Genomic DNA, 20,790 nt, shown 5'->3' on the forward strand with positions numbered 1-20,790 from the left:
GCTGTTCGACAAGAATTCCGCTGTCTCTAGCTGGTATTTTACTTGAGACAGAATCTTTTCTTTGGCCAGAAGACTATATGTGATTTAGGAATAAATAGCTCCTGTTTGCCTTGTATTCCCCGGGGCTTCACCTCACTTAGCCAGTTTTGTTTGGGTTTTTATCTAAACTCCAGATTTTACTTTTTGACCCTCTCCACCCGCCAACTGGGATGTTTTTCTCTCCAGATGTTAGCCCCAACTCCCAAAACTGTTTTGCTATAGTTTGAGCCCTTCAGTCGGCAGGCTCCCATCCATGAGCAGCGGGGGATTCATGGCAATAGGGCTCCCAGTAAAGTACCTTTTGGCCTTCTGGACCCATGGGTGCCCATTACTCCTCCAAGCCACCTGAGGTTCATATCCTTTCATTGCCCTTATTGTTCTGTTGTCTGCATTATAGCGGAGGAAAAAGCTCGAGAGGCTGAGAGCAAAGCTCGAGCTCTGGAGCTGCGCCTAGGAGATCTCACACGTGACTCCAGGGTGAGACTTCTCTGTCTGGTTGATGTATGTTACTTTTGGGGTGAGGTTGTTCTGCTTCCCAGAGTTACAGTCCACTAGATTGTAATATCCTTGAGAACAGGGATCTCGGCTGCTATCTTTCTTGTACTCTCTCATGTATTTAGTGCAGTACTCAGCACAGAGTATGTGTTCAGTAAATACCATTGGCTGCTTCTCTCCCCTTGGGAGGGGCCGAGGATATCGCGAGTGTCAGTGTATCAGATCCGCGGGCACAGTGGTGGGAGAAGGGTCTAGGTCCTGAGTAAACCATTGCTCTAGTGCTGCACTGTGGAACAGGCGGTGGTTTCTAATGACATTCTAATTAGAATCGGAGCTCTAGGCAAAGAATGTCCTCAGCCTGCTTGATTAGATGTTAATTTCAGTTCTAGACGTCTTCATCACTGAACCTTGTTGAAAGTCCCAGGCAGGCAGTTTTTGAGTTTATCCCCAGTGAGAATTAATGCAGGCACACCCCAAAGATGCACCGCACCATTTGCTTACAGGCCCCTACCCCTAAAGTTATGTCCCAATTCCTGGAGGGAAGTCATTCCCTTTATTCCTGCTCTGTCCCATTTTGAGCAGTTTTTCTGTCCCCTGCAACCTGAACTTTGCCCTTCCCTTCTTTTTCCCTCATCCCCACACTCCAGTATTTTTGTAAGCAGAGATGTGCTCTGTGCCATTAACTGCAACCCACTTCAAGCCGTGGATGCCACAAAAAGTGGCCTGCAAACAGGGCCAGATTGTGCTTTTCCCCACACTCCGATTCCAGTAGTGTAAACTAGCACAGGCCCTCTCTCACTGTGAATGCATCCCATAGAGCACAACCCTGCTGTCCCCACTCCACTTCTTCCTCTTCCCATTTGTCACTGTATCCCCCCTGCCCCAGCAGAGACAGTCTAAAGCAAGATGGAGACAACAGCTGTTAATATATTAGGGGTATCTGTGCAAGCCACCATCCTCACCACCTGTTTCTCCTCTCTCCTTTCTTATTCTGGCTGGGACTGAAGGTGGGAGGGGCAACAGAATAGAGTCAACTGTGCCAGCAGAAGCAGCCATTGGTATAGACAGGGTTGGGGAAGAAAACACTGGAGTGTGGGAGTGGGGAGACGGGGGAGAAGAGGGCTGTATTTGGGGTCCTTGGGGGTAAGAAAACCCCACTAAGCAGGGAAGGGAAGGGGTGGTGGGGAGGGATTTACAGTGTAATTTTTACTTACCTGTAGGGCCCGGGCATCATGTCGGGGCTGGTTCTGGAGCGGAACTTAACAAATTGCATGTAAGTCTGTGGGAAAACCTACCCCACGATACTGCCATTCATAATAATCATCCACAGTGTGGAGAAATACATCATGGCCATGTCGTGGGGTACAGCTGTATTCCAATGGAAAGGGATGTGATGTTTTTATGTGAGTGCAAGTTAAGTCCGCTGGGAAGGAAGACCTTTATATGTGGGTACATTCGCGGTTGAGATGAAGTGCCTCACCTCACCATGAAATTCTTTAAACGTTTTAGGTGACTTTACGGCAAGCCCAGAACTCAGCCATTACTCTACGCAGAGAAGCAGATGTTAAGAAGCGAATTAAGGAAGCCAAACAACGGTGAGTCCATGGACTCTTGGGATATGGTTTGAGTTACTTAAGTGTCGACTGAGGTGTCTTTTTAAGTTGCATCCCTTTTTGAATCACCTCATGGAAGAGAGGAAAGGTAAGTGCAAAAATATTCAAATAGCTCAATAGCAATAAATAGTGGAAGCATTTCCAACCTCATCTTACTCTCTTTCCAAGGAAAGTCAGTTATAAAGATTGTGGACATCAGGAATGTAGTACTGTGTTAAATAATTTAGGTGTTCAGTAAAACTTGTTTATGATTATGCAAGTAATACTTCCTCTTCCCACCCTCTCAAGTACAATTGAGTCAGCAGCAGATGGAGGGAAGGGAAAAGGATAGGGTGGAATGTGCCCCACTGAGCCAGCTGGGTGGTAGAGAGCCAAATCAGGGCCAGAAGTAGACTGGGAGTGGTCATCATATGAGAGGCAAGGCTGGGATGGCAGCTGTGTGAGACCAGAGCCAACAGAAAAAGCAACTGAGAAGACAAACTGGGTCAGGGAGAAGGAGAAAGGCCTACTGAGTAAGGTGAGTGTCAGGCTGGGTCAGAGGCCAGAGTAGCTTGGGATCCTAGGCACCCCCAAGGCCAAATGAGGAAGTGAAGATGTCGAGGGATGTTCAGAAAAGATGAGAAGCTTGGGAATAAGGAAATCCACCTCAAAAGTTATCATTCCTGGGCCTTGGGTAGTTAAATACTTATCCAGTGCCGTCACTATGCACGGTGCTGTGATTCTGCAGTACTCTGGGACCATTCCTTGAATGCCAACATTTTGGCATGCCATCAGACAAGGTTGATTCAGGAAATAAAAAGGCAAGTGTCTTTCTGGAAAGCTGCTCACCTGGATTGCTATACGACCCTCTTTCCCCTCTCTCTTTATATTAATCTTCTCTAAATGAACAAAACTGAATCTCATAGGGCTTAATACACACACACACCTATCAACCATCAGTATTTATTGGGTGCTTACTGTTTGTAGAGTACCGTACAAAGCACTTGGGAAACTACATATATACCAGTGTATACATAGCTGTCTATACTCTAAGAAGATGCCAGTGATGGTGAATTGATCCATCAGTGGTATTTATTAAGCACCTATTGTGGTCTAGGCACTATACTAAGTACTTGGGAAAACCAACAGTAGCAAAAAAAAACACTTTCCCTGCCCCCGAGAAGCTAACAGTTTAACAGGAGAGACAACAAAAATCATTTACAGCTAGTGAAAAGAGGAGATAGAAAAGATAAAGCAGGAAAGAGGATGAACATATCAGATGAATCTGTTGAACAGAAAATGAATATACCAGTAAATATATAAGCAAATGAAAATATACATATACATACGAATGCTGAACTTGGGAGTAAAATACATAAGTGATAAGCTAAGGAATGAGTATCCCAACTTTGTTATATTCTGTTCCGAGTGCTTAGTACAGTGCTGTGCTGGGCTGATGAAACTTTGATGTTGTGAATTAACCTGAGAGGTTTTCTTGGAGATGGTGAGATTTTTTAACAGAGTTTTGAAAATGGGAAAAGTTGGGATCTATGAATTTGGGTTGGTGGGGTGGGTTTTTACCAATTGTTGGTTTTATAGAGTAAACGGAGAGCTGATTAAATTTGGAGAGCTGTTTAAATTCTCTGTAAAACTAACACTTTTTTTTTCCTCCAAGTCCTAGGCATGTGCTAAAGTGGAAAGCTGTTCTAATCCGTTCCCTTCTCTGTTTCCAGGGCCTTGAAGGAGCCCAAAGAATTAAACTTCATCTTTGGGGTGAATATTGAGCAACGGGATTTGGATGGCATGTTTGTTTACAATTGTAGTCGTCTGATTAAAATGTATGAAAAGGTTGGCCCACAGCTGGAAGGAGGCATGTGAGTATCCTTCAGACAGCAGAGTCCTTTGGATCCGGGCACTCTTGCTCAGTATTGATGCTTATCCAAGACGGGTAGGGCACTAGGTGAAGGATTGTCCATAAGATCCAGGCATTCTGTAACCAAGGAAGTTGTCTTTTTTACCCTTGGGTGACTACAAAAGAGACCTGCCTTGTAGTTTGTATATCCTTATTTTTGTGTATTTAGCTAGACCCTGAGTGACACTCTGAATTGTTCCAGGAAAATTGAGTCTTAAATGAATTAATGCTAGGTGAAGCATGATTTTCCCCTAGAAAATAGTATTAAGTGCATTGATGTGCTCCCAATTGACCAAAATAATCCAAGTATGTTTTTTAACTTGATAAAAAAAGATATTAAATAAGGTTAAATGTTCAAGTAACTAATATGTTCAGGAAGTGGGTTTTTGTGCACCTAATTTTCAGTTACCTTTATGTACTATTCAGCAAAATGACAACCTTGTGCTAACAGACCAAGAGAACTGTCATCATCTAATGCAGGGGTCAACAACATGTGGCCCGGCTGCCATAGTTTTCTCTGTTTGGAACTAATTATCAGTCCTGAGCTGGGGGCTGGTGTGGGAGAAATTAGAAAGCCCTGTTCAGGGCCTGAGCACACCGAAAACCCCACAACATGCAGTGTCGCTACTAAACAGGGCACTGCTGCCATAACGGACCTAATAGCCCCAGCAGGTGATGCAGGCCTTCAGACTGTGAACCCCCTGAGGGCAGGAGTTGTATCTACCAACTGCTTTATACTCTCCCAAGAGATTGGTTCAGTGCCTTGCGTCCAGGAAGCCCTCAATAAATACCATCGGTTGCTTGTATTTTTCAAGGGGGTAGGACCAGTGCTCTCTTACACATTGAGTGTTCAGTAAATACCAATGATTGGCTGATTGACCAGAGAGAAAGGGACGTGTTTAATCCAAGGGATATTTAGCAGCATTATCACAAAGTCAGGGAGAGAGCATTGTAAGGATACAATAGTGCTGTTTCAAAAGAGAGCTTAGAGAAGATCGTTATAACTGGGAATTTTAGTGTTATGTGCAGTTAGGAAAGCACATGAGGATGCAGCTTCAAGGAAGAAAAATTCAGCACCTGAAGAGCGTAGCAATGTGAGCTGAATTGTATCCGTGGTACTTGGAGAGAATTGCTTTTTGCAAATAATGTCTCTTTGGAGTTTAAAACAGCGTTCCTAGCATTCATTGGAGTGAGGCTCTGGAAGGAAGTGCCAGGATGAGGCCCAGGCATTGGAAAAGGAATTCTCACTTGCTCTGGACATGCATGCATTGCCTTTTGCACAAGACAGTGTCGTGTTTCTGTCTTTTAAAAAAAAAGAAAAAAAGAAAAAAAAAGGAGCAGTAGAAAAACTACATGAGGCAGATAAGATGTTGTGGGGTTGAGGGTTACCTGAAGAGTAATCAGTCAGTGTAAGTGGGACAGAATAACTCACTGTGGTCAGGGAATGTGTCTGATACATTGTTACATGTACTCTCCCAAGCATTTAGTACAGTACTTGGAACATAGTAAGCGCTCAATAAATATAATTGATTGAGTGGTAGGGGCCCACTCCACTGAGCCATCACCCCTGTGAGCTAGCCACTGTCGGCTCCACTTCTTGCCCCTTGCTAGTAGGACACGGCCCCCACCCCTGTAACTTTCTTTCCATTCCAATTTCTTCCTTTCTTCACCTTTCTCAAAAGTCAAAATGACAACTGAGACCTTTATGTAGCTTCATGAATTTTTCACTTTCAACATGGGGAGAGCATTTGATAGAATCTGGTAGCATAGGTGTGTGTTCCTGACCCATCCATGTTGATGGGTGGGAGGATAACAGGTGTTTGTATTGGTCCTTGCAGGGCTTGTGGTGGAGTCGTAGGAGTGGTGGATGTCCCCTACCTGGTCTTGGAGCCTACACACAATAAGCAGGACTTTGCAGATGCCAAGGAATATCGACACTTGCTGAAGGCAATGGGAGAGCACCTGGCTCAGTACTGGAAGGATGTTGCCATTGGTAAGGCGGCCTCCTCCTTTCCTCCCCATAGATTGACGGTCTCTGAGGCAGTAGGGGTTTTTTTTGGTTTTCTATTTTTATGGTATTTGTTAAACGCTTAACTCGGTGCCTGGCACTGTACTAAGCGCTGGTGCAGATGCAAGCTGATCAGGTTGGTCACAGTCCTTGACCCACATGGGGCTCACAGTATTAATCCCCATTTTACAGACAAGGTAACTGAGACAAAAAGAAGTTAAGCGACTTCAAGGTCACAGAGCAGACAGGTGGCGGAGCCAGGATTAGAACTCAGGTCTTTCTGACACCAAGGCTTGTGCTGTATTCACTGGGCCACACCACTTCTCATTAAAGGATTGGAGGAAGAGAAGTGAAAACCTGCTGTGCATGTGCTAAGTTAAAGGTTCTTTTCTGTGGCTAATAATTGTCTGTTAATTGGCTACTTTTCAGCCCAGCGGGGAATAATCAAGTTTTGGGATGAATTTGGCTACCTCTCTGCAAACTGGAACCAGCCTCCATCTAGTGAGTTGCGTTATAAGCGCAGAAGGGCGATGGAAATTCCCACCACAATTCAGTGTGGTAAGTATGGACTGCCAAAAAGGAGAGTTGGACTGGGCAAAGATGGCTGACTAGAGTGGGTATTGGCAGAGAACCATGGCTTCCTACTCTCCCTCTCTGTAACCTTTGGCCCGTAGGCCTGAATCTCTGTGAGGACCAGGGATCCGGCACCTAAGGAGAAAGAGATTAGTGCAGCACAGTTTCAGTCTGATGAAACCTCAGAGGAGTCAAATGGGCCCTGGCAAAAGTATATGCATATATTAGCTCTCCCATCCTAGGCTTGCCCCTCCCCAAATCCTGGCCCAGCTGCCATAGACTTCAGGGAGGGAGGGGGGCCAGTCAGCTGACACTTTCTCAAGCATTTCTCCGGGATTCACTGGACTCTTGTCAGATCAAAAGCCTTTAGACAATAGTAAGTGGGTGGCTGAGCAAGGGTGCTGCTGGGGGAAATTAGGCATGAACTTTTCCACTAGGCTAGAAGTGAGGCATTTCTGTTTAGCCAAAAACACGCCAAAAAAACAGGGATCCTAAAGGTTTTCCCTGGAGAACAGAGTTTACAAAGCATGCTACCCAAGGATTTTGCTAGAAACAACAAACTTCTTATGTTTCTCTGAACCGTGAGGTGGGCAGTCTGGGCTAGGGGGCTGGGGACTCCAAGCTCTCTGAGGGGTGTGTTCTGTGCGGCAGACCTGTGCTTGAAGTGGCGGACCCTCCCCTTCCAGCTGAGTTCAGTGGAGAAGGACTATCCAGACTCCTGGGTTTGCGCTATGAACCCTGATCCTGAACAGGACAAGTGAGTATTTCAGCTTCCCTGCAGGAGAATGGATTGAAGAATTAGGGTATTGGGAATCCTTCCCAGGATAGACTCTTTCCTTCATGTTCCAAACAGCTACCATCCCATAAGGGAGAATTTCTTACGATAAGTAAAAGGGTGTATCTGAGGGGGGGATGTGTATGTGTGTGTCCATGCATGAGAAATCGGATGTTTGGTTAATGAAGGTTTTGTCGATGAGCAGAGCTAAAGTTGGGAGTGACCCTGGTTGACCCCTAGATTATTGTGGTCTCTCTCCTGTCCTGTTTGCACAGATGTGATGCTTCAGAACAAAAGCAGAAGGTCCCATTAGGAACCTTGAAGAAAGACATGAAGACACAAGAAGAGAAGGAGAAGCTGTTGACTGAGCGGATCCGCCAACAACAGGAGAAACTGGAAGCACTGCAGGTGAGTAGAACCCAATCAGTGGTATTTATTGAGCACCTGCTCCATGCAGAGCATTTTTCAAAGCGCTTAGGAGAGTACACTACAATAGAGTTGATAGACAAATTTCTTGTCCACAAGGAGCTAGGGGTTAGAGCCGTACCTAGGGAGAAGGAACCTTAGAATTCTGAGTTTGGTATTACAGAGACAAAAGATGTCTTCCCTGATTGTTCTTCTCACTGCAGAAGACCACACCCATCCGATCCGTAGCCGACGTGAAGAAATTGCCTCTAGAAGTGAGCACTAAACCTACAGCGGAGGTAAGTCCAAGGGGAATAAGGCTGTCCTCACCCACACTGTGGTGTGAGCTCTCTAACCCTTTCTGTCGTGGTCTCTTGCAGGAGTCCCAGACTCTGCACCGACCCCAACGCCCACGATCACCCCCCTTACCTGCTGTGATTAAAAATGCTCCTAGCAGACCACCCCCAGCACCCCCAGCTCCAAAACCAACTGGCCAGTCAAAGAAGGCTGTGATCTGCCGGCCAGCGTTGAGCTCCCCCAAGCTGAGTGGTGGGGTGCCTCGGGAAGAAGCCAGCACTTCCAAGACACATCAATCGGCAGGACCTCCCAGAAAATCATCTAGTACGGTCACCAAAGCAGCCAATAGAACAGCCTCTGTGGGGCAGTCATCGCCCCCGCCCATGGCGAATTCTAAAAGCTCCCGCGAGGCTCCCAGCCCCAAAACCGTGAAGTCATCTGGGCTAAAGAAGCCAGACCATCCCAGTAAACCTACCCATCAGGTGAGCAGTTCTCCACTATTCCTATCCCTTCCCAGTCTCCCTACTCCCCCCCCAAAAAATAAAATTAATCTGTCAATCCCAAAATAGTAAACCTTCCTTAGCTCTCAGTGATGATAGTAATACTGTTGGTGTTAAAGCGCTTACTATGCGCCAAGCTCTGTTCTAAGCGCTGGGGTACATACAAGGTAATCAGGTTGTCCCACGTGGGGCTCACAGTCTTCATCCCCATTTTCCAGATGAGGTAACTGAGGCACAGAGAAGTTAAGTGGCTTGCCCAAGGTCACACAGCTGACAAGTGGCAGAGCTGGGATTTAGAACCCCCGACCTCTGACTTCCAAGCCCATGCTCTTTCCACTGAGCCAGCTGTTTTCCTATATGTCTTTTGCTCAGTGAGTGGAAAATAGGTAATGTGTGATTGAGTGAGGATATTGAGCAAAAATGAGTATATGTAGGAGTCACAGTCTGACTCTCTTGGCCTTTTTCAGCCTGACTTATTAATGGTATTTATTGAGAGCACTTACTGTGTATGAAGAGCACTGTACTAAGCACTTGGGAGAGTGCAGTACAGCAGAGTTGATAGAAACATTCCTTGCCCGCAATGACTCCTGAATATTTTCCAACTGGAAATCATTCAGTCTCTTTGGAAGTGAGAGTATCTGGTTGGCTTATTGCCTCACTAGGCATGGGGTCATAGTTACCAGTGTCAGAATCTGGTGGCTGAGGCCCCATGTATGTGGCAGGAGGATTCTGATAAACAGTTTCTCTTGGCAACCTGAAAAGTCTCATGCATTTAGCAATTCCACTCTCAAGATCTGTTGCCTGGGACCTATTTTAGAACCATTCTTCTACCTCTATAGACACCTGCCGCCCGAAAGAGAACCATCAACTTGATGGAGGATGGGAATGAAGAGGAAGTGGAGCAGAGGAAAGAGAAGCTGAAACGGGGCAAGTTTGTGGTCAAAGAAGAAAAGAAGGACTCGAGTGAGGTAGTAGTGGAGGTGAGGCCACTTCACATTCTTCCTCTAGCTTCTTCCCTTTCACGCTGCCCAGTTTGGGGCCCCCTCCCCCAAAATGGAGGTCTTGAAGAAGAGTTCACATAAAAATGTTATTTCCTTGTTTAGTCCTTTTGATTAAAAAAGTGGGGAGGGGAATTGAAATGTGTTCTTGGCCATAATGGCCACACACTAGATTGTCCCTTCCATCATCAGCCTCCCCCTGCTTGGGTGCAGCTTTCAAGACTTGGGATCATTGATTTGGAGTCATGCCTGTCTCAGGATAGTGCTGGATGAACTGTATTCTGCTTGTAGCTCACAGATAGTCCTGGAGAAGAGGAACTGGCAGACCAAAAAAGAGCCCAGAAAGGTAAGGAAATGAAGTGAAATTTTGTTTCTGAATCCCATCCCGCAGGAGGCAGGTAGTATGATGGTAATGCTTAACAGAGAGACTGATTACACAAGCTTTGGAGCCAATGCCAGGCCTGCTATCGTTAGGAAGAATGGCATCTAGTTTTATTCCCAATCAAGTTTTGAAGGACATTTGCCCAGAGACTTAATTTTAGCAGCTGCTATTTGGCATGATCTATTGAAAGACACTAGTCCTCATGTCTGAGCTTGTACTGTTCCTGTACTCCTGGGGAAACAGAACAGAGATGGGTAGCCTTGTCCCTGCTTCAATTTTGGGAGTAAAAATGAGATCATAAAGTAGGAACTGTGTACTTAGCATTCCTGAATGACTCCTCCCATGAAAGCCATCTGATGGTGATTGGAGTGAACATTCCTCTCAGTGATGACCCTCTCTCTCCTATCCCCTGGTCAAAATGCAGATAAGGGGCTGCACGTGGAGGTGCGAGTAAACAAAGAGTGGTACACTGGCCGTGTGACTGCAGTGGATGTGGGCAAGCATGCTGTGCGGTGGAAGGTGAAATTTGATTACGTGCCCACAGACACTACGCCAAGAGACCGTTGGTAACGCAGCCTTATTTAAGGCGGGGCTGGGGGAGGGAACAGTATTCTGTCGATGGAAGAATTCCAGGTGAAGGGGGGTGGGGGGGTGGGTAGAATTCTTGCCAAGTCGGATCTGTTGTGGGGGAGGCAGCCTGCGGTTGGGTGGGAGGCGCTCAGTGCACTCCATTAGTTCCCTAAGAGATGGAAAGAGAACTAGCTCTGGGATGCTTTGCTCTGCATTGCCCCTGACAGGGTGGATAAAGGCAGCGAGGATGTGAGATTGATGAAGCCCCCGTCCCCAGAATATCAGAGTCCAGACACACACCAGGAAGAGGAAGAGGTGGTGACAGCAGAACCCTCAACCTCAGACTGTGTTCCCATCGAGCCAGACACCACAGCACCCAACAGCAGCCACGAGACTGTTGACCTGCTCGTCCAGGTGCTTCGGTGGGTGTTTCTGTTTGCTTGTCACTGGATGATGTTGGGCTTTTTCCTTCCATCCAACTCTCCAAGATCTGGTTTTGTCTCTTCTGTCTGGTAGGAATTGTTTGCGGTATTTCCTGCCTCCAAATTTTCCAGTGTCCAAGAAGGAGCTGAGTTCAATGGGTTCAGAAGAGCTGATGGCCTTTCCTCTGGTGAGTCAGATCTGTCATTTCATTTCCCTTTGCCTTCCTGGCATTTGAGTTGATGATCACCAAACCACCAACCCGGCTCCAGGAGAGATTCCTTTTTCTTTTCTTTTCATTCATTCATTCATTCATTCATTCATTCATTCAATAGTATTTATTGAGTGCTTACTATGTGCACAGCACTGTACTAAGCGCTTGGAATGTACAAATCGGCAACAGATAGAGACAGTCCCTGCCCCATGACGGGTTTACAGTCTAATCGGGGGAGACAGACAAAAACAATAGTAATAAAATCCACCCCCAGTTGCTTCTCTTCTTCCCTACTCCTCTTCCTTCACAGTGTTGGTCAGATCATTTGACATACTGGTCTGCAAGAGGAGAGTGAGTTTAAAGCTTTGGACTTGGATGGGGAAAGATGCTTACGGCGTGGCCGTCTTTGTCTTGGCCTGATTGGTAAATACTTGGCAAAGACCTGACCCCACCTGAGAGAACCAGCAGGGTGCCATGGCCCTGGGCACAAGTTCTGACTGGGGTTGCCAACTCATCCATTTTGAATTTTAGATGTACCATATTAGATTTAAGATGCAAGCTGACACATACCAAGCAGCAGGGTGCAGTTAAGGAAGGTGTTGTCCAAAGCATACAGCAAAAAAGACCTTAGAATCTAGAGTTATTGAGAAAAAACAAGAGTTGTTGATTTCTAAAATTTGTCTCATCAGAAATAGTGTGGGAAAAGCTCTGCTTTGAGAACCCGCTTGGTCTAGTGGAAAGAAAGCATGGGCCTAGAATTTGGGCCCCACCACTTGCCCGCTGTGTAATGTTGGGCAGGTCACTTAACTTCTCTGGCCTTCAGTTTCCTCACCTGTGAAAAAACGGGTCAAATAGTAGCAGGTGGCCAATTCCAGTATAGCTACCCTTGGTTTATTTTTTCCTGAGTCACTTGCTTTCCTCCCTGCACAGAAGGAGTATTTCAGGCAGTACGAAGTGGGTCTTCAGAACTTGTGCAATTCCTACCAGACACGTGCTGACGCTCGGGCCAAAGTCTCTGAGGAAAACCTCCGCCTCTCAGAGAAAAAGCTCAAGGAAACAGAGGAGAAACTACAGAAACTGCGGACTAATATTGTGGCCCTGTTGCAGAAAGTTCAGGAGGTGAGGCCCTTGTTGAACTAATCAGGTTTCCATCTTGGTTTCTTATTCAGGCCCTGAGCTTCACAAGCCATGTCCATGAGCCCCAGCATTGGGAAATAGTTTGACTTTTCAGCTTTTTTCTCCCCCGAAAGTCACTGCCCAGTTGGCACACTGTTGCTTGCCGAAGGGGGCTGAGGATGCAAAATGGAGCCTCTTCCCAAATTGAGAGGAATGTTAAGATCCAGGGAGCCAGAGGCGAAGCCCACCCTGTTCAGCCTCAGCCAAATGGGCCGGGAGGAGGTTTTACAGGCCCCAGCGCTGGAAATCTTGAGGGCTCAGGAGAGAGGCCCGTGCCTGGGATAACAAGTGCGAGTGCAGTGAGCACAGTCGGAGAAGAAGAATTGGGCGACCAGCCGGCAAGCAGTGAGTCGAGCTTGGAAGCCCAGCGGGGTTTTAAGGCAAGCCTGAGGGGAGTTAGGCTTTCTCCCCCACCCACCCCTACTGTCTGACCCTGCCTCTTGTACCCTTTATTCCAGGACATAGACATCAATACAGACGATGAACTGGATGCATATATAGAAGACCTGATCACCAAGGGAGACTGAAACGTTCCACCCCGAAGTGATTAAAGTGGAAAGGCATTACACCCTGAGTCCCCCAGCTCCGCCCTCAGCGGCCAAATGGCCCGGCCCCACAGGAGGACGGATATTGGGCTGTGTATTATGTTGGTGTGTTGGTGTACAACTTGGTCTCGTGGTTTTACATGCAAAGACACTTGTGCTATTGGAAGAAGCGTTTTTAAAATTGTAGTTCTTCGAACCTCTTCTTCCCTTTCTTTATAAATATTTATTTTTTAAAAGAAACAAGACACTGTGCCTGCTGTTAGGGGGAGGTTGACTTCTGTGGGGGAAGCGGGAGGTACAGGTAGATAGTGTATGGGTATGTTGGAGCGTCAGACCTCAACTTATTTTCCTAATTCATGCTTCCTCTTGATGGAAACAAATTCAGTGCCCTCTTGCTATCACCACCTAAAGCCAGTGTGGATGAGGCCAGATGGGAAGGGAAGGGGAAATGGCAAGAGGAGGTGATCTGATGCACCAGGAGCCCTCTTCAGCCATGACCTCTCTTTAGCTAAAGGAAAGAAGGGGGCTAAGATAGGACAGCTGCTGGCATATAGGGGAAAGTGGATTGGGGGGTCTAATCTGTAATTGTTCGACCCAAAGGGCTGAGGCTAGGAAACTCTCAGGTGGGGCATAAGAACGCCACCGGCATCCTTGGCTTACACAGGGATGAGAAGGAGCAGAGGGCAGGAGTTGAACAGCAGGGTCGCCGTATCGCCTTACTCCTCCCTTGGCTGATTGCCACGTCTTCCTTGGCAGCAACTCACCTTGACCAGCGAAAAATAAAAGGAGCCTCTTGTTTTAAACTCTGCTCCCCTGGCTCTCTTTCTTGCCTCCCTAGCTGAGGACATTTTCGCCACTTCACCAAATACCACCGCATCCAGCTCACTTCCAAATGGCTTCATCCCATTTTATGCTTCTCTCCTGGGACAGTTGTGATTTTTTTTTTAATTTATTTTTTTAAACAAGTCATCTAGGTGCTTTCTGTTCCCTCATTTAAAGGATTGCCTTTCAGGTCAAAATGAATGCTACAGAAAGAACCCTCAAATCTGTTTCATGTGGAAGAATCACTTCCTTGTGCTCTATACTTCTTGAATGATTTGATTTGCAAGATCTGAATTTATTGCAGGACGCGTAGTACTCCCACTGCTTATCTGAAACTGGCACCTGCATGGAGATTGTCTCCAGTTTACTTCCCAAAAAGGCCATGGGCACAGTTGCCTAAAGACCATCTGAGTTGCAGGCTTAGAAACTACATTATGTCCCCATGTTGCCCTGGGAGCTATTTGGGGGGGGGGTTATTTTTGAGTAAATTTGGCGGGTTTTTTTTGTTTTTGTTTTTTTTTTTGTCCCACCAGAAAATTGGCTGTGCTATCCATCACATCCCACTTCAATTTCTCTAGCCTGGAACAGAAATGATAGTTCTTGCAGAGACCAGATTGGTCCATCTACTTGTTAGAGCTGACTACTGGAAGGAAGGAATCCTAAAGCTCCACTCCTTTTGCAATTCAAAGTTCTGACTTTCGTTATTAATGAGTGATAGCAAAGCTAGGTTCTCAGGTACTTAACTGGACCCATCAATACACCTTGGTGACTAGCATTCTCTGTTAGGGGTCTCCTGGTCACCTCTTAGGCTAGAAAAAAAAGTTCTAATTAGAACAGTCAATGCCAACAACTTTACAAGATCATTAAAGAGGAGAAACACCCACTTCTACAACTACCTCTGGGAAAGATGTCTTCTGGAGAACTGCATCTTAGGGTTGTGGAGGATTTGAAATAGGCAAATTGGTGACCAGTGTTTTTATTCTGAAATGGAATGTGCTTTTCCTTGAACCTGCTTCAACCTGCTTTCCTGTCCATTTAAAACTAGATCCTTTTACTCTGGACAACAGAAGATTGGAACTTTAAAATAAACTCTCGAGCCTTTTTTCTTTGGCATACTGCCAGCGCAATGCAGATCTGCACAAACTTCAGTGGAAGGGAATATCTGGAAATTAATTCATTCAATAGTATTTATTGAGCGCTTACTATTTGAAGAGCTCTGTACTAAGCTCTTGGAATGTGCAAATCGGCAACAGATACAGCCCCTGCCCATTCACGGGCTTACAGTCTAAATCCAGCCCCCCCGAATGGGGTCGTGATGACTTGAGTGCCTCTTCCTGTTTCATCAGCAACGATTTCTCTTTACTGTAGGCCCTCTGACACGCCATTCTTTCTATTTGTGATTTTTTGTTCAATGTTTGGAGACCCCTGGGGCAGTGTAAGGAGGAGAGTATCCGCAAGTGGTCAATGCCAGGACAAAGAATCCAACCTTTCCTATTCATCACGTCTACTGTTGATAAATAGGTGATCTGTGGCCAGCAGGGGGTGCCAGAGACCATTGGAAAGATGGGCTAAAATTCATTCTTTTGGTGCCCTGAAAAGGTAAGGGAAAATACCCCAACATTTAGCCTTGGCATTAGGAGGTGATTTAGCTGGCAATGGATTAATTCCATTACTCTGGCAGGATTGTAGATCTTTACTCTCTAAACCCCAACAGAGCCTCCCAGTTTCCCTCCCCCAGACACACCTTCTGTTGCAGCGAGTCCGCCCAATGTTTGCTCTGAGGGGAAAGGGCGTTATGCCCCCTCCTAAGACTCCACCCCAACTCCTCACTCCTTGAGCCCAGATTCCAGTGACGTATCCGTTGCCGGTCCGTGGCACGAGGAGGTGCTGGAGGGGACCATTCAGCTGGTTGGATTTGGGAAGCAATACCAGTGAAGTGCCTCCTTGTGCCCGGAGACAGAGGCGGCAAGTGTGTGGTCCTCAGCCCACTGAGTGCTGCCAGGCGCTTTGCCCCGTAACCGGGGAAACCTCCCGACAGCCTGAAGCATCTCCGGCCTGGGGCCTGTTACATCCCCGGTGAGTCTCGGGGGTGGGGGAAAGGAGATAAATATCAGCTCATCTCTCCACCCAGCCCTTCCTGCCTCCTAGCCTGCAGCTGCGGGGAAATTCTAACTTCCCCTGCAGTGAAAGGAATCAGCTGGCGTGAGTGGGCACCCTCCGGACCCCTCCCTAAAGAGAGGAGGGTCCGCTGGGATGGTAGGTGCCAGGACTTCCTGTTACATACAGACTGAGCCCTTGTCTGTACTGGCATCGCATCTTGACCTGGGCTTGAGACGCTAAAGGGAGGGGCCAATGCTGGATGGGTGAGGAACTTGCCTTCTTAGGGGAAGAGGGGAGCTCCAGCTGGGGCCTGTGCATTCATGGGGATCCCAAGCATTTGACATCCCCACCCATCTCCCCCTCTCCCATCTTCTGGAGAGTGGAATTTCTTCTCTCCCTTGTGCCCCCCCAGGTATGGATGATTTAGCTAGAGATGGGATGGGAGGGGTTGAAGTAGGGGATAGAGCATGGGCCTTGGTGTCAGAAGGTCATGGGTTCAAATACCGGCTCTGCCACTTGTCTGCTGTGCAACCTTGGGCAAGTCATTTTACTTCTCTGTGCCTCGGTTACCTCATCTGTAAAATGGGGATTGAGACTGTGAGCCCCACTTGGGACAGGGACTGTCTCCAACTGGATTAGTTTGTAGCCACCTCCCCCCACATCGTATAAGTCAGGGCTCATGAGTTCGAATCCCAGCTCTGCCACTTGTCAGCTGTGTGACTGTGGGCAAGTCACTTAACTTCTCTGTGCCTCAGTTCCCTCATCTGTAAAATGGGGATTAAGACTGTGAGCCCCACGTGGGACAAGCTGATTCCCCTCTGTCTATCCCAGCGCTTAGAACAGTGCTCGGCACATAGTAAGCGCTTAACAAATACCAACATTATTTATTTCATGGCACATAGAAAATGCTCAATAAATACCGTTATTATTATTATTTCTCCTAGTGGCTACCAGTGATCAAACGCATCTAATGTTCTCATAATGCTTCAAATCTAATGAGGACCAGTGTACTGTGAGGGCAAGGAAGAGGCAAGCTTTGTTTCTGGAAGGGCAAAGGTCGTGTTGGGAAAGAGGAAGGACTCCCAATAGTAGCCCTCACCCTCCCAGGGGTGGGGTGAGGAGGGGGCAGAACAGGGGAGAAACTTCACTGTGGGAAAAGTGTGAGTTTGAGCTGATCCCCCCCGGGGGAGGAAAGGGAAGGTCTTTTCCCTCCCGCTGCTTCCCTCCCTCCCTCCCTCCCTCCCTCCCTCCCTCCCTTCTCTAAGTGCCTAAGGATTCCCCTTTTGGCTAGGGTGGCGAGGGGGAGGGAGATGAGAGAAAGGGGATGAGGAGGTTTCAGAAATTTCAGTTAATGAGGTTAGAGCCGCGCCCAGTGGGTCTCTTTGTCCTGGGAGCGGTGGGTGGATGTTGAGGGGGCGGGAGGAGGGGGAGAGACATATCCTAGGCCCTCTTGAGGAGGGAGGTGCGAGAGTCCCCTGGCCCACAGCGAGCAGCGAGGGGAAGGACAGGGAAATAGTTTGGGGCTTTTCTGGAGGTCGGAGCGATTCTGGAAGCAGCATGGAGTAGTGGCTAGAGCTCGGGCCTGGGATTCGGAAGATCGTGGCTTCCATTCCCGGATCCGCCACTTGCCTGCTCTGTGACCCTGGGCAAGTCACTTCTCTGGGCCTCAGTTCTCTCATCTGTCCAGTGCTTAGAACAGTGCTTAGCACATAGTAAGCGCTTAACAAACGCCATCGTCATTCTTTGGGGCTTGGAAGGCGCAGCAGCCTCCTCCCCTACTGGGCGGGGAAGAGGAGGGAGAAGGTATAGTGCTTCGCACACAGTAAGTGCACAATAAATACAATTGAATGAATGAATGAATGAATGAATGGATGAATGAATGAATGAATGAAAGGTGGTGAAATCCCCGGACGTCCCGAACCCACGAGGGAGAGGCTGTGGCCTGGGCACTCGCCAGGGCCCAAGACCGTAAGGCAGGACCGGCCTCGCCGTGGGAGCGGGAGTGGACGAGGCCCAGGAAGGGGTGGCGGGTGGCATAGGGCAGCGGGCTGCCTGGAAGGGGTGAGAAGGGAGTCGGTGGGGGCAGATGTACAATGACCCCGCGCCTGGAGTTAGGAGGTCTTGAGTTCTAATCCCGGCTCCACCACTTGCCTGCTGTGGGGGATTAGGACTGTGAGCCCCAAGAGGGACAGGGACTGTTATCCAACCCGATTCGCTCGTAATAATAATAATAATAATAATAATTATAGTATTTGTTAAGTGCTTGTTTATGTGCCAGGCACTGTACTAAGCGCTGAGGTGGTTATAATACCACCATTATAATAATACCACCATTATTATTATAAACAAATCGGGTTGGACACAGTCCCTTGTCCCGCATCGGACTCACAGCCTTAATCCCCATTTTATAGATTCATTCATTCAGTCGTTTTTATGGAGCGCTTACTGTGTGCAGAGCTGTGCACTGAGCGCTTGGAAAGCATAATACAGCAATAAAGAGAGACAATCCCTGCCCTCAGCGGGCTGAGGTAACTGAGGTCCAGAGAAGTGAATTGCCCCAGGCCACAGAGCACACAAGTGGCAGAGCTGGGATTAGAACCCACGATCTCCCCCCTCAGTGGCCCCTGATTTATCCACTACTCCACGCTGTTTCCGTCTCAGCGCTTAGTACATGGCTGGGCACGTAGTAAAGGCCTAACAAATACCATAGTTATTATTATTCCCCTGTTTAGACTGAGAGCCCATTATTGGGCAAGGATTGTCTCTATCTGTTGCCGAATTGTACATTCCAAGCGTTTATCCAGTGCTCTGCGCAGAGGAAGAGCTCAATGAATACGATTGAATGAATGATTTCAACACCTCCGGGCTCACGGGTGGCTTTAAGTGGCTTTAAGTGGGCTCGGACTCCGGTGGGGGGACGATGGGGGGGCGGTTGTCCAGGTGGGGGGCGGTTGTCCAGGTTGGGGCCCGCCGTCCCGCCCCCCACCTCCACCCCTCGGGGCGACCCCGTCCCCCGGTCACCTGGGAGGGACGTCCGGAAGCACACGGTTTCCCGAAAGAGGTTTTATTGGGTCCCACGCGGCGGGAGGGGGGCGAGGCCTGCTCCGAGGGTCCCAAGTCCGAAGGGGTTGGGTGCGGGTCCAGCCCCGCGGAGGGGGACGGGGTGGGGGCGGGCGGCCCCCTTCCCCCCTTCCTCCGGCCAACCTCCCACCCAGGCCTCCCGCATCCCGAGTCCAGCTCAGCCGCGGGGTGGGGAGAGAGGTCCAGTCCTGGGAGGAGGAGGAGGAGGAGGAGGAGGAGGAGGAGCTGGAGGAGGGCGCCTCGCCGGGGCCTCCCCGTCGGCCGGTCACACCTTGGTGGCCAGCGAGGGCAGCTCGGACTTCTGCGTCTGGGCGCTGGCGGTGGAGGACAGCGAGGCGGAGGGGCGGCGGGGGCGAGGGCGGCGGAGGCCCAGCAGACGGAGGCACCGGGCGCGGAAGCGCAGGTCCAGGAAGGCGTAGAGGAAGGGGTTGAGGCAGCTGTTGACATAGGCCAAGCACGTGGCGTAGGGGTGGAGGCGCACGATGAGGTCCTGGGCGGCGCAGGGCAGGTCCAGCAGGCCCAGCCAGCCCAGCACGTAGAGGCCCTTGAGCAGGTGGAAGGGCAGCCAGCAGAGCGCGAAGACGGCCACCAGCGCCGCGATGATGCGCAGCAGCCGCCGCCGCTTCTGCTCCTCCTTCTTGAGGTGCTGGAAGTGGCGGGTCACCGCGCCCCCGAGGCAGCAGTAGAAGACGGTCATGAGCAGCAGCGGCAGGACGAAGCCCAGCGCCGTGGTGCCCAGGCTCAGGGCGCCCAGCCAGTAGCGCTCCTGCTCGGGGCTGGCCACCCGGCTGTAGTCCATGTCGCACACGGTGGCGTTGAGCGGCGGACGCCTCTGCGTGTCGCGCAGTAGCAGCGCCGGCAGCGCTAAGAGACCCGCCAGCAGCCAGAGCGCTCCCAGGGACAGCAGGGTGGCGGCCCGGCGGGAGCGCAGGAGCCGGGCTCGGCTGAGGGAGTGGACGACGGCCAAGTAGCGCTCGAAGCTGAGGCAGCTGAGGCAGAAGGCGCTGGCGAACATGTTGAGCAGCACCAGGTAGCTGCTGAGCTTGCACAGGACCGACCCGAAGGGCCAGTGGAAGCGCAGGGCCGTGTAGGCCGCCCACAGGGGCAGGGTCACCACGAAGGCCAGGTCGGCCAGGGCCAGGTTGCCGATGTAGGTGTCGGCCGAGCGCCAACCGCCCCCGCCGGTCCCCCCGGCTCCCCCGGCCCCTCCGGCCCCTCCGGTCCCCCCGGCCCCGCCGCCGCCCCCCGCCCCGCCCGGGGCCCGCCACACGGTGAAGATGACGATGCCGTTGCCGGACAGGCCGAGGACGAAGACCAGCATGTAGAGCACGGGCAGCAGCGAGTAGGACAGCTCCCAGTCCGCTTCGCCCTCCTCCTCGCCCGGGCACAGCCCCCCGCCGCCGCTGCCGTTGTAGTAGTCGTAGTAGTCGTCGAGGGGCAGGGCCTGGGGGTCCGCCGTCCAGGGCTCCATGGCGGCGGGGCTGTGCCGGGGGCCCGCGGGGGTGTGCGAGGCTGCTCCTCCTGCTTCTCCCCCACGTCCTCGGGAAGGACCGACCCCCCCTCCCCAGGCCCCGGCCCCGACCCCCCGAACCCGACAGTGCCCGCGGCCCGAGGGCCCGGCCGCCTATAAAAACGCCTCCCGCTTCGGCCCCTCCCCTCGGGGACGAGCCCGGGGGGAGACCACCCACCCGGCAGCCGGCCAAGGCCCCCGCCTGCCCCGCCCTCCGGCCCCCACCTCTCCAAAACACACACATACGCACACCCCTAACTCCTCCTTCCCCCTCCCTCCCCGGACTTTAGGACCAGCCCGGCCCCTTGAAATCCCTTGGGGATAGCAGCCTGGCTTAGTGGAAATCACCATCATAATGTGGGTCTGTCTTAAGCGC

General features: G+C 50.0%; 2 protein-coding genes across 6 annotated transcripts in view; one reads left to right on the forward strand and one right to left on the reverse strand.

Annotated features, from left to right (window-relative positions):
- Window positions 1-13,709, forward strand: part of MORC2 (MORC family CW-type zinc finger 2) — a 48,600-nt gene extending 34,891 nt beyond the window's left edge. For all 5 annotated transcript variants that reach the window (XM_029054134.2, XM_039910555.1, XM_039910551.1 and 2 more), the window contains 16 exons: window positions 437-516; window positions 2,044-2,129; window positions 3,860-4,000; window positions 5,877-6,031; window positions 6,476-6,604; window positions 7,271-7,376; window positions 7,670-7,802; window positions 8,024-8,098; window positions 8,180-8,578; window positions 9,436-9,576; window positions 9,886-9,940; window positions 10,401-10,542; window positions 10,774-10,968; window positions 11,063-11,156; window positions 12,111-12,299; window positions 12,815-13,709. In XM_029054134.2, the coding sequence (XP_028909967.1) occupies window positions 437-516; window positions 2,044-2,129; window positions 3,860-4,000; window positions 5,877-6,031; window positions 6,476-6,604; window positions 7,271-7,376; window positions 7,670-7,802; window positions 8,024-8,098; window positions 8,180-8,578; window positions 9,436-9,576; window positions 9,886-9,940; window positions 10,401-10,542; window positions 10,774-10,968; window positions 11,063-11,156; window positions 12,111-12,299; window positions 12,815-12,883 (2,189 nt within the window). In that variant the 3' untranslated portion in view covers window positions 12,884-13,709. The remainder of the gene's footprint in view (window positions 1-436; window positions 517-2,043; window positions 2,130-3,859; window positions 4,001-5,876; window positions 6,032-6,475; window positions 6,605-7,270; window positions 7,377-7,669; window positions 7,803-8,023; window positions 8,099-8,179; window positions 8,579-9,435; window positions 9,577-9,885; window positions 9,941-10,400; window positions 10,543-10,773; window positions 10,969-11,062; window positions 11,157-12,110; window positions 12,300-12,814) is intronic.
- Window positions 13,710-18,871: 5,162 nt separating this feature from the next.
- Window positions 18,872-20,474, reverse strand: LOC114809086 (apelin receptor-like). The gene is made up of 2 exons (XM_029057975.1): window positions 20,143-20,474; window positions 18,872-20,091 (listed from the first exon to the last, which is right to left on the reverse strand). The coding sequence occupies exons 1-2, from the start codon at window positions 20,373-20,375 to the stop codon at window positions 19,170-19,172; spliced, it is 1,155 nt and encodes a 384-aa protein (XP_028913808.1). The 5' UTR covers window positions 20,376-20,474; the 3' UTR covers window positions 18,872-19,169.
- Between the last annotated feature and the right edge of the window lie 316 nt (window positions 20,475-20,790).

This window comes from Ornithorhynchus anatinus, chromosome 2, assembly GCF_004115215.2.
Source record: "Ornithorhynchus anatinus isolate Pmale09 chromosome 2, mOrnAna1.pri.v4, whole genome shotgun sequence".
In the NCBI taxonomy this organism is placed as follows: Eukaryota; Metazoa; Chordata; class Mammalia; order Monotremata; family Ornithorhynchidae; genus Ornithorhynchus; species Ornithorhynchus anatinus.

Coding starts and splice junctions, on each gene's coding strand:
- LOC114809086 (XM_029057975.1), bottom strand. CDS start 20,375: ATGGAGCCCTGGACGGCGGACCCCCAGGCCCTGCCCCTCGACGACTAC. Junction 20,092..20,142: donor CCGGGCGGGGCGGGGGGCGG/CGGCGGGGCCGG, acceptor GGGAGCCGGGGG/GACCGGCGGGGGCGGTTGGC.